General features: G+C 38.7%; 1 protein-coding gene across 2 annotated transcripts in view; it reads right to left on the bottom strand.

Annotated features, from left to right (window-relative positions):
• LOC121519800 (5'-AMP-activated protein kinase subunit gamma-2-like) overlaps positions 1–9,211 on the bottom strand; it is a 42,502-nt gene extending 33,291 nt beyond the window's left edge. For both annotated transcript variants that reach the window (XR_005992740.1, XM_041802747.1), the window contains exons 1-3: positions 9,002–9,211; positions 6,037–6,102; positions 1,043–1,298 (exon numbers count right to left, since the gene is read on the bottom strand). Coding sequence is in view for 1 of the 2 variants with exons in the window: in XM_041802747.1 (XP_041658681.1) it covers positions 1,043–1,298; positions 6,037–6,102; positions 9,002–9,085 (406 nt within the window). In the remaining variant the exon portion in view is untranslated. The remainder of the gene's footprint in view (positions 1–1,042; positions 1,299–6,036; positions 6,103–9,001) is intronic.
• Between the last annotated feature and the right edge of the window lie 4,065 nt (positions 9,212–13,276).

Raw genomic sequence — 13,276 nt, 5'->3', positions numbered from 1 at the left:
TACCATCAATAACAGAGGAAACTGTGGAGGCCGACTTGAGGTCCTGGCAGAGCTTTTCCACCAGCCGCTGCCAGACTGACCCTCTGCACGGAAAACAGAAGAATGGGCGTATAAAAGAGCCAAAAACATATGAGTCATATTCGGGATGTTTGATGCTGCTTCCAGCAGCTCTGTTTCTGTGTAAACCAAGCTGGGTTTTTTCATATATAATAAACAGAGGTTCGAGCACATGGAGACACGAGATATAAAAATCAGCTCGGCACAGGACAGAACAAAACACGGCTTTGTTAAATTTCCACTAAGTTGTGCATACCAGTATCACCATTATGAGTTTAGCAACTTTCAGTTTGGACATGGAGAATGACAAATGACTGGATTCCATCTCAAATAAGGCCAAACATGTAACTTAATCTAAGAAAATCTTTTAAATGGGCTAAATAATGCAAGGCATTACAAGCTACAAGAATCTTTAATCCAAACTATAACTATTTCTGTATTTTCTTGAAAACTGTTCACACAAATAAAATTCCATCTGATACAGAGCAAGCATTCATCAGTTTTGAAATGATCCAAATTTCTCAATCTAGGCTTGCAACAACCCCCCTTCTTCTTAGGATATCACAAGAAGCAGCACTTTTGTTTCTTCACAACAAGGAAATTGAAGCCTCCACTTCCTTTTTGATGACAATAACATCTAATGTGTAACTCAGAAAATGCTGCATAACAAGTTTTATGTTTGTTCAGTCTCAGGCTGCAAAATGTCTGAACTGCTGAACTCAATCAGATACAAGTTCCTGCATGCGGGTTAACCTCACACTGCAGGAAATCATCTTCAAAGAAACATACTTTCATTTCTGGTTCTCATTTTGTCTTCCTCCTAAACCTACCCTTGCAGAATTAGGGGCATTAATCAACAGGCTCATTCAAACTTTCCTTACTTTACATTTAAAGCAGTTTTAAATATGTTTTCTTTTGGGGTCTATCATAAAAGCTGAGATTTATCCTGAATGTGCAGTTAGTGCAGTAGTAGAATCTGACTCACCTCTCTTGGTTCTGGAGAAGAGTTTGATACTCCCAGGTGAGGAGCTGGATGAGGAGCGGAAGATACCACTGAAGCTCAGGCGGCGGGGGGACTTTGGTGGGGAGCTCTGATGGGAGGGATAGGGGAAGATAGTTTTGGGGGAACCTGAGCTGGTCTTCATTTGCACAGGAGCAGACTGGGGACATGGCGGCAGGACAACTGGACTCTTGGCAGACACAGATTTGGTGGGGCTGGCAGAACGGATGCGACGCTCTCCCTGAAGGACGAGGAGACAGTTTTATTTACCTGTGATTTGATATTTACATTGTCCCTGTATCCATTCACTATTAAGAGAGAAAGTGAAATCATTGTAAAGCTCCACATTTCCTCTGACTTCACACTCACGGTGGTCAGATAATAAGATTTTATACTGATATAGTTTTAGCACTAAAAAACTGAAGGTATTTGACAATTTCCTTAACAGCACAGCCCAAAATAAAGCCAGCGAAAAAACAACTGTAAGTAAAAATACAGAGGCAAATTGGGTCTTAATTCGAAGTTTAGCAACATATTTCATACAGTGCCAAGAAAAAGGTATTTGACTCCTTTCTGATTCCTGATATTCTTTGCATATTTAGCACACTTAAATGTTTCAGATCATCAAACCAATTTTAATATCTCACAAAGACAACCCAAGTAAATAGAATAACTCAGTTTCTAAACAATGATTTTATTTATTAAGGGGAACAAAATCCACATAGAATAAGATAGATTTGGATTTTTTTTCCCTTAATAAACAAAATCATCATTTAGAAACTGCCTTTTGTATTTACTTGGGTTGTCTTTGTGAGATATTAAAATTGGTTTGATGATCTGAAACATTAAGAGTGATAAAAATGGAAAAATATCAGAAAGGGGGCAACTGCTTTTTCATGGCACTGCAACTTGTTGGCTAGCATCAGATAATCGCTAACTTTAGCATTTGACCACATTAGCTTACAGCTCTTTTATGACTTGTTATCCCAAACAACTTCAGGATTCATCTGCTACAGACAACAAATAAACTATGACCAGTTTAGATGCAATTGTGTCAGATGAAATGTACCAATTTCCATTAGCTAACACAAGCATTCAACCAAGCTATAGCTTCTTAGCCAACTTTTTACTTAAATTAAGTACTTCTGTAATATGGATATCTGATTGATGAGGATTTTTCCTGCTGTACTTCTTGACAATACAACATATTAAGAAATGTGTTAGCTAACTGCAGGCAGCAGCTAATGTTAGCATTCATCCACTTCTTAGTGAACAGCTTAGTTAAAATGAGTTTTCATGTAGCCAAAAATATTGTTTGATTTAATTCAAACCTTTCCTTTTGTTTCTTAGCATTATAACTCTTTTAACTTTAGTTACGACCGACAACTGCTTACATTAGCACTCATCCACCTCTTATCCTAATCTTTGTCACATTAAATTTCAGGGTAACACTGTTTTTGATGAAATCTACTCCTTTCCGATTAAACCGACATTACTTAACGCTACAATATGTCAGTAACTTGTAAGCTAATGTCAGACAACAGCTATAGTTAGATTTAAACCACCTTAGCCTGAAAGTTGTTAATTAAAATATGTGTCTTCAATGTCAAAGTGAAAACTGATTTTTACAAAGTTATGTTAAATAAACAAAATATGTCACCTAAAATAAATGCATGAATATCCACTCCCTTCAAGTCAGAATTGAGTAGATGCACCTCACACAGCAGTGAGACTGTGTGGATAGGTCTCAATCAGGTTTGCACATCTGGACACCCTAATTTTACTTCATTCTTCTTAGCAAAACTGCTCAAGCTCTGTCAAGTTGCACAGGGATCAGGCTTAAACAGCCCTTTTCAAGTCCAGCCACAAATTCTCAACTGTACTGAGATCTGGGCTTTGAACCAGCCACTCCAGAACATTGTGTTTAAACAATTTCTGTGTAGCTTTTGCCCTATGCTTTGGGTCACTGTCTTGCTGCGAAATATATCTTCTCCCATGACGTAGGTCTCTTGCAGACTGAACAAGATTGTCCTCCAGGATTCTTCCACATTTTGCCGCATTCATTTTACCCTCTACTTTTACAAGCCTTCCAGGGCCAGCTGCTGAGAAGCATCCCCACAGCATAATGCTGCCACCTCTGTGCTTCATGGTGTGTTTGTGGTGATGTGTAGTGTTTGGTGTTTGCCAACCATGTCGTCTTGTCTGATGGCCAAAAAGCACCATTTTGGTCTCATCAGACCAAAGAACTTTCTTCTATTTGACCATAAAGTCTCCCACATGCCTGTTAGTGAACTCTAGTCAAGATTTACTCTGAGTTTTCTTCAACAGCGGCTTTCTCTTTGCCACTCTCTCATAAAGCTCTGACTGCTGAAGAACCCGGGCAACAGTTGTTGTATGCAGAGTCTCTAAGATCTCAGCACCTGGAGCTTGTAACTCCTTCAGAGTAGTTATAGGTGTCTTGGTGGCCTCTCTCACTATTCTCCTTCTTGCACGGTCACTCAGTTTATGAGGAAGGCCTGATCTTGACAGATTTACATATGCCCTGTATTCCTTCCATTTCTCAATGATTGATTTAACTTAACTCCAGGGGGACGTTAGGCGCCTTGGAAAAGTTTGTATGTCACCTGACTTATACTTTTCAATGACCTTTTCTCTGAGTAGCTTGGTGTGTTCTTCTGTCTTCATGGTGTAATGGTAACCAGGAATGCTGATTAACCAGTAAATGGATCTTCCAGACACAGGTGTCTTTCTACCACAATCATTTGAGACAAATTCACTGATATTAAAGAGGCTTTTTTCAATCTTTTTCTTTTATCAAAAAAGACAAACTATACTGACCATTACTGATTACATTACTGATGTAATCTCAACTTTTTGAACTTCTTAGCTAACAACTGACAACATGTGGCAACTGCTCTGAATTTATTTTTTAGTTTACTGATTTTTTAGGTTAAAAAGGTGTTAGATGGAATTTACACCTCTTGAAATGTGTTCTTTCTCACTACCAAGCAGTAATTTTTGAAGAACTGCTTTTAAGAGTAATACTAGCTAGTAAGTGACTGAACGATAAAGTAAGCTTTTGTATGATATTAGCAGCTAAGGTATCATCAAATAACCTATATGTTTAAATAAAGCCCAATACTGCTGAAGTGTTCTGTGCTAATGCTAACATTAGCTGTTGTTTGATGTTAGCTGAAGGGCTATCAAACATGTTGTATATTGATTATATATATGTTGCTGAGCAGTCTGGAAGTGGTGAATTGACAATGTTTTCTTAGATAGCCTACACTAAATGTAATAAACCTGCAACCTAGAAAACAGTAGAATAATATTAACAAGCATTTTCAGCTCTCCAACCTGTGCATGATGTCAGGAGAAAATGGCAGCAGAGAAAATTTGTTTTTCTGCACGTAGCCAGATGCAAACTTAAGGGGGAAATTTTGAAGCGAGATTTATTGTGAAATGTTAGCTGTTGTAGTGACTTTCTGCCAGACTACTTCTGCTTTTCTCACACATGAAACTCTGCTTTGTTTAGTTAGTCACATTCTAACACTTAACTGCATGTCATAAAAAGGATTATGATAATATGAGTGTCATGTCCAAAGTTCAATAACTCAAACGCCCTCTTATTATCTAGCTTTTAATAAAGACAGACAATAAAGATAACATAAAAAAAAACAAGACTGATTTCTGAACTTTTTAACCAGAGGGCTACTTGAGGAAGTGTTTTAATTTTTTTATGATCCTTTCAGAATCACAGAGTATTTCATTAAATTTAGTATATTACATTCCCCCCTACTATGTGGGGCTGTTGTGCTGCACACTGTGTTCAAAGGGCATCCTGTTAATGGCCTCATCCTTGATACATGCCTGTAAAAGCACCATCTAATTCACAACCTCATAATCAGTGCTTCTCTTAGATAAAAAAGCAATTGCGACAATATTTTTCATTTTGACTTTCTGTGTTTTTAAGTCTGTCTTTGCAAGGTCAGCATCATGAAAACAGACTGAGAAGTCCATCACTATTCGCTGTACAGACATCAAAACAAAACACGAGAGACTGCAGCCAATCTAGCTGGAGACAGCGAGAGCCTCCTCCCACTACTGCCTGCTGCCCACTCTGGATGTGCCAACAACAAAATCTATTAACCATTTGTGGTCTCTGATACACTGAAGCGTTATGATATGCAATGATCTCCGTACTTAGAGGCTGTATTTACAGCACACAGTAAAATGTAACAGGGGTGTTTTGGTTACACTGCTGGCAGGTGAAGACTCAACAAAACTGATACATGATGATGTTTAGTGCAAGTGAATCACTGCTGCTCTGTGAGAAAGAAAATTCAACAATCAAATCAAAGATGGGAGGAATGCTTTGCCTGGTCTCCTTCACAAAGGTTGAGCATGGTGTTTGCTTAAGGCTGGCTCTACTACGTACACACATTTCTGTTCAAACCAATCCTGTAGCAAATCTGCGGCAGAGAAAGCACACACCCTTTTTCTGTTTGGCAACAACTCTTACTCTGTCATTGTGCAAGAGCTTGTCAAGGCAAGCAAGCAGGATATAAATCAGCTCTATCAAAACACAGGAGAATGCAGGCTATAATCAACAATATACAAAAATTACTGAGGTTTATTAAAATACGTTATGATCGATTAATTAGAGCAGACAGAAAGAGGAGGCTGCTTTCTTTGAGAAAAATTGATTTCCTGTATCTGCTCGTGCTATGCCTGGACACAGTGGGCGTAATGTTACTGTAGGCTAGTGAGGGGTTGGCAAAAGGGAAGAGACGGCCTTGTGTAATATTTTTCTTTCCTAAATCCTTGTCTGAATGTGTTTACAGGCAAACAAACAAGAGCCAAAGAGACAAGATAAATCATGTCCTGGAGGGAAAAAACAGGCTTGAGAAAACAAACAATTGGCACGAAAATGAAAAATTCAGACACAAAAGTGTATTCCTAGAAAATCATATCCGTACCGTCTGAGCACCACTTTTGGTTGAGCCACTCGTCTCCACTTGTGGGGAAGTAAATGCACCGAAGTCCTGCACAGAGAGGAAATCAGTGAGTCAAGAATGAAGGTAACTTCAAGGAAATGCAGCAGGAACAACAGCATGTCAATACAGGAGTCCTGGGAGCCTTTGGAGCCATTATGTGGCCAGATTTAAAAACAAAAAACAACATAATTGACCTTTAAGTTGCTCCAAATGAACACCTTTTTCTTTTGGCCATTAAGCATTCCACTTAAAAAGAAGAAAAACATGTTTCGCCACCACGAGAACCTTTGCAAATACAACACATAACATGCTCCATCTCAACACCAAGGGTTGGGTTTTGCATTCCTCTTTGGGAAGATGAGACTTAGCATGCTTTCGTAGAAAAGAGTTTACTCAAACAGACACGAGTAACCATGCAAACCTGCTATGATATTTTCAAAGTCCTTGTAAAGTGAAATCCAAACTTTGTGCCTAAAAACACAAGATATGTTGGAATAATATGTGAAAACGCTGAGATCTATGTGTGACTGAATTTTTGTTTTAGATAGTTAGAAAGTTGTTCGCCTCTTTTCTGGCTTGGTTTTATTCAAGTAGGGCAAATATCTGAGTCCATGACATCACCGGTCTTGATGGGGAAATACCCTTCCCCTTAACGCTACAATGATACAAAATCAGAGAGCTGTTCATCAGAGTGCAGTCTGTTGTTAGCTGATGTCACTCCCTTTATTGAACATTAGTAGCCAGCTACATGCTGTGTTTGTTCACTGTGAGGTAAATTTCCCAAATCTATCAGCCACGGTGCCCTAGTGGCCATTAAAAGTATCATAACAGAGCGATTTGTGCCAGAAAACAGTAACTTGAATCCCCATCTTCTGTCTCTCTGCTCTGGCACAGAGCCAGGCAGCTGCACTCTGATCAGAAGCATTTTTTTAAACTTGAGGATCGTATTTCTCGTGACTGGATGTGGCTTCAGCTCATTCAACTGATTCGCCCACACTGATTTTTCATGATTTTTAAGATTAATTGTATAAGTTTGGAAATGTTTTTCATGACTGTAATTTGGCCTGATGGTTCATAACATAGTAGCCTATAATAAAACAAACCTAGAGTAAAGATATTTTTAACACTTTACGGGAACTTTAATAAAGCTGCAACAGTGCTAACATCCAGAACCCAAGTTGGCTACAAACACTCCCAAATGTGTAGAGCTGCACAAGAACATATCAACATATCATATTTTTGGAATTTCCCCTTGTGGGAATAATAAAGGAATATCTTATCACAAAACCTCAAAAAAAAAAAAAAAAAAAAAAAAAAAAAAAACTTCTGGCTGAGTTTTGTTATATTGACCTTTGTCAGATAAGTATACTATATGCTGTTCTGATGGATGTCAATGAGAAATAGTCACACCTTGTAGTGCCGCATTATGTAATAACGTAATACATTTTCCATCTATCATGTAATAATGCTGCATTTTGTAAGCCACTAAGCAGTTAGGGTTAGGGTAAGGTAGTAGGGTAGGTGTTTAGTCTAGGGCCCTGAAGGGAGGTTAGGTTTAGGCATAAGTCACTAAGCGGTTAGAGTTAGGGCAAGGTAGTTGGGTAGGGCATACCTTGGAGCCCACACTTAGTCCTTTGGTTAGGGTTATTACATAATGCGGTGTTATTACATAATGTGGCTTTACACGCTTGTAAGCTACTGTAGCATGGCTGTGAACCATGCCACAAGCCCAAACAAATTAGCTCTAACAAAAGTGATCTGACTGTATTCAGGAGCTGTTTGATCATGAAAAATCGTAGGTCAAATATTGAAGAAAAAACTTTACTAGGTAATGAATTCAAGTGCTGAAGTAAAGAGGCAAATAAGGTCAGTTAAATTAGATAAACAAAAGAACACAGGAGTGGCCATAATCAATCATCATTTGCCTTTTATGATAGGTTGATTGCTCTAAAAGCTGTCCTTTGATCAAAAGTTCTATTAATACTTATATGCATAGGCTTTAGCAGCCATGCCACAGTGAAAAATCAGTTTGATTTAATTAAAGCTCCTGTGAGGAGTTTTTGGCAATTAAACTGACTGAAATTAATAGGTATGCATCTTTAAACATAATGAAAAAAAAGAAAAAAAAAAGAAACTAGACTACTGAGAGGAAGACTGATTACTTCTATAGTTATTTTTAATACCTAAAAGCTCTGCTGGGGAAAGATAAAAAGGACGCTACCAAAACAGCTATTTAAGGAAAATTCAAAGCCAAAGATTAATTGTGGGGGGGCACATGAGACGTTTTAATAAAATTTGTCAGAAAACATAAAAGTGTAAAACACAACTAAGCTATGGATGGTCAGCAAAGAGATAAAATTACACTTTGTCTTCAGAGTACGCCAAAAGTGCAAGAGCGTCCTTATTGAAAATTTTGTTACATGACCATTGAATAGTAAATTAACACCACCAAAATATAAGTCTGATTGGGTTCTAGACTGCTAATTAGAACAAAGATATTCAGGGCATATTGATGAATTTACTGGCATTTGCTGTTTGGTTGGTTTACAAAAAAATGGTCTTAATGATGATGCAGTCTGGACATGAAACGATAACAAATGGACCTTGCTTACAGCCATACTTGTTGCAGCTGGGGAGGTGCCTCCGATGACATGACATTAAAGCCTACTGATGAATATTTAAGGAGGAAAAATACCTAAATTGATATTTTTTAGAGCACAAGTGGACAACTGTTTCTAACAAACACTAACGACACGAAATAAGTTCATATACTGCAAAGCAGCTGAAAGTCGTGATATAGACAGCTGTCAATCATGCATACTCATCTGTGTCGCGTGCGCGAAAGCATCAAAAGGGTGTTCACGTGGTAATTTCAGAGTTCATCAACAAGCGCCGTTTTGTACTGTCACGGTAAAAAGCCAAATCATTTGACACTCCACAGACTCACTGGCATGTTAATCCGCAGACTTCTCCTCTTCTTCGGTATTTTCTTTGAGCTCTCCTTACTGGACTCCGTCACTGTGCTTCCCATGTTTATTCTTTTCGTCAAAAGTACAAAAAGTGTGTTGCTAAAAAAGACTGCAGACCATCAACGGTGCCTACCTTCACTTCTGCTACCCTGTCTGCTCACTACGACAACACTGAGGCGCTGCCCGTCCACCAGGAAGTAGGCTTGGCCGTGAAAAAGAGGCACGGCACGCATCTTCAAACGAGTGTCAACGCTTAATGTTTACAGGTGTCATGTCACAGTCTGTATCCCCGTGAAACTCGTGCCCTCTCACGTGCTTTCACTTTGGTCTCGCGCCGGAGGAAAAAGAAATAGGCACCTCGCCCGTCGCTTTTGGATGCAGGCTACGTTTAAAGAATCACCCAATACAAGTAATTAGCTGACACTTGGTTACATAAAAACAAAACAAAAAGCGTCATAATCGCGCGCTTTTCATGTCTAAGAAATAGCACTGAGCTGTAAAATTGAAACGTTAGCCTACAATTCATCAAGCATTCTTCCTCATCCCCCTATAATTACCCTTTTCTTATACGGAGGCTTTTAAAAAAGGCAAAACACAGGGCATGCCGCCATAATGACAAGCTTTTGGAAGGGGAGCTGAATTCAGCACTACACCAGGTAGAGTCACATGTACGGTCCTACAGATGCTCCACCAACAGATGTCAGTGCGACTCAGATTTTTAGGCTTTGATGGACCAAAATATGAGTCCAGCTGGTCATTAGTGTGGGTAGAACTGCCACTATCTATACAGGACAACAATGAACAAATGAATCAAAGAGGCTCTAGATAGTTTTTTTAATAGCAGAACTTAAATCATCACAGTTTTAATGTCAGGGTAGATGAGAACTTCTGTTTTATGATAAAAGAATTGTAAACTAAAAACCGAAGAGTTTTTTTTCCAATTCTATTTACATAACAAGTGTGACATATACCTCACTGTGGGTATAAAACTTATAATTCCAAGATAATAATCTCATTAACTCAGGAAAACTGAGAAAACGAGTTATCGTGTGTATGGAGTGGGCTCCTGTACTATATTTAAGAATTAAATAGCTAAATTAATTTATGGTCTGTAGCTTTTGAAATTTATCGTACACTTAAAGAAAACATACATACATGATGACTGAATGAAAATGACAGACAGAGAAGTATCTGGCTGCAGACATCGGACATCCATAAACTCGTGCCCCCGTTAGACGTATGTATGTTTTTTCGTCTATAATCTACAGCCCCACTGAACATGCCCAAGTGACAATGTACAAGAGGCAATCGCAGAGTCATAGGCTGAATCTCACACTCCTCCCGAAACCCTGAGGCCTTATTGGCTTAACTGACTGCACCTGGAAAGTGATTGGGTGCATGAGGCTGCAAGGGCTTGAAGCGGTAGAAACAGGAATGGGACAGCCCTCTGATTTCTATTGACAGTCGGTATCTTGCATAGCTTAAAATAAAGATAAAAACAAGCGTGCCTCACCTATAGACCTATTTTCTCAGTGGATGAAGGCTATCTTATTTAACATACTTACAGGAAAAATACTTCTTTTTTGCAACGTCCACCCCTTTTTTGCACCATCCATGTTTTTTGTTTACAATTTCACATTTAACACACATTTGTGTCTAGATATGCAGTGAATGTGACATATTTGAGAAGGCTTTTATTTTAAAATTTCACATCAGATTGCCTTGTTATTGCACCAGATGGATTGTGGGGTTGCCAACTATCAATCTAAGGTGGAATAGGTCTGTGGTAAGAGGGGTTTCTTAAGTATTTCAATTTAAAGTTGGGCAGTTGCCAAAACAAAGCATTTTCACAAGATGTCCTAGTTTCATATAAAGGTTAAGTTTGCCTGCTGTTACTGTCTTTCTTTGAGGTCTTATTGTAAATTTAACACAATGGTTTATTAACATTTGTATTGTAAAACCATGGCGTGATTTGGAAGGCCAACTATATCCTAATTTAACAGTTGAATAAATATTACTATAACTAATTCTAGTAAACGTCCAAGGATGATAAAAAGCTCTCTTTAGTCTTTATTACAAATGCCAAATAAATCCAGCTGCATTGTGACTCATCTGCTTATAATGTACGTTTTTCATCATGTTATGCTTTTTCAAATATCCCTCTTTATTCAATACTATATTTACCATTTGCGTACACTTTTTTTTTTTAATTTTGGCCCTTTATTAACAATGTTTCTGCCATGCACTTTAATCTTACATATTCACTTTGCTTTTCATTTCAGCATTCATTATTATCAGTGTATTTTAAGGAAATACAATTTTCTAGTTTGTCTGTGAAATTATCTGAAATCTTTTTGGACTAATTATGTGATCTCTTTCTTTTAAAGATGCATATACACACATGGACAAAATTGTTGGTACCCCTCTGTCAATGAAAGAAAAACCCACAATGGTCACAGAAAAAACTTGAATCTGACAAAAGTGATAATAAATAAAAATTCAATGAAAATGAACCAGTGCAAATCAGACATTGCTTTTGAATTGTGGTTAAACAGAATTATTTTAAAAAACAAACTCGTGAAACAGGCCTGGACAAAAAATGATGGTACCCTTAACTTAATATTTTGTTGCACAACCTTTTGAGGCAATCACTGCAATCAAACGATTTCTGTAACTTTCAGTGAGACTTCTGCACCTCTCAGCAGGTATTTTGGCCCACTCCTCATGAGCAAACTGCTCCAGTTGTTTCAGGTTTGAAAGGTGCCTTCTCCAGACGACATGTTTCAGCTCCTTCCACAGATGTTCAATAGGATTTAGATCAGGGCTCATAGAAGGCCACTTCAGAATAGTCCAATGTTTTGTTCTTAGCCATTCTTGGGTGTTTTTAGCTGTGTGTTTTGGGTCATTATCCTGTTGCAAGACTCATGACCTGCGACTGAGACCAAGCTTTCTGACACTGGGCTGCACATTTCTCTCTAGAATACCTTGATAGTCTTGAGATTTCATTGTACCCTGCATAGATCCAAGACACCCTGTGCCAGATGCAGCAAAGCAGCCCCAGAACATAACAGAGCCTCCTCCATGTTTCACAGCAGGGGCAGTGTTCTTTTTTTGGTATGCTTCATTCTTGCGTCTGTGAACATGGAGCTCATGTGCCTTGCCAAAAAGTTCCAGTTTTGTCTCGTCTGTCCATAAGACATTCTCCCAGAAGCTTTGTGGTTTGTCAACCTGCAGTTTGGCAAATTCCAGTCTGGCCTTTTTATGATTTGTTTTCAACAGTGGTGTCCTCCTTGGTTGTCTCCCATGAAGTCCACTTTGGCTCAAACAATGACGGATGGTGCGATCTGACACTGATATACCTTGACCTTGGAGTTTACCTTTAATGTCTTTGGAGTTTGTTCTGGGCTCTTTTGTTACCATTCATATTATCCGTCTCTTCGATTTGTCATCAATTTTCCTCCTGCGGCCACGTCCAGGGAGGTTGGCTACAGTCCTATGGATCTTAAATTTCTGAATGTGTGCAACTATAGTCACAGGAACATCAAGCTGCTTGGAGATAGTCTCATAGCCTTTACCTTTAACATGCTTGTCTAGAGTTTTCTTTCTAATCTCCTGAGACAACTCTCTCCTTCGCTTCCTCTGGTCCATGTTTAGTGTGGTACACACCATGTCACCAAACAGCACAGTGACTACTTGTCACCCTTTAAATAGGCCGACTGACTTGATTACAAGTTTGTAGACACCTGTGATGCTAATTGGAGGACACACCTTGGTTGCACATGTCCCTATGGTCACATTATTTTCAATCTTTTCTAGGGGTACCATCATTTTTGTCCAGGCCTGTTTCATGAGTTTGTTTATTAAAATAATTCTGTTGAACCACAGTTCAAAAGCAATGTCTGATTTTCATTGGTTAATTTTCATTGAATTTTTATTATTACTTTTGTCAGATTCAAGTTTTTTATGTGATCATTGTGGGTTTTCTTTCATTAACAAAGGGGCACCAACAATTTTGTCCATGTGTGTAACTATCCAAGAAGGGAGAGCATTGCCCAACATTATAAGATGCTCCATTCACTGCCATCAAGTGAGGGCACATTTGGAGAGCCATTTCGACAGAGCTGTTCTCCATGAAGGCAAAATTTGTGAACATTGTCACAGGCCAGGGTCCTGAAACCAGCCTCCAACAGGGGGTTGGTGCTGTGGCAAAAATGTCAGGGTCCTAGAACTGCAGTCCTGAAACTGCAGCCTCC

Source organism: Cheilinus undulatus, linkage group 13 (genome assembly GCF_018320785.1).
Source record: "Cheilinus undulatus linkage group 13, ASM1832078v1, whole genome shotgun sequence".
Classification (NCBI taxonomy): domain Eukaryota; kingdom Metazoa; phylum Chordata; class Actinopteri; order Labriformes; family Labridae; genus Cheilinus; species Cheilinus undulatus.
This window is presented reverse-complemented; position numbering and strand designations above follow the sequence as displayed.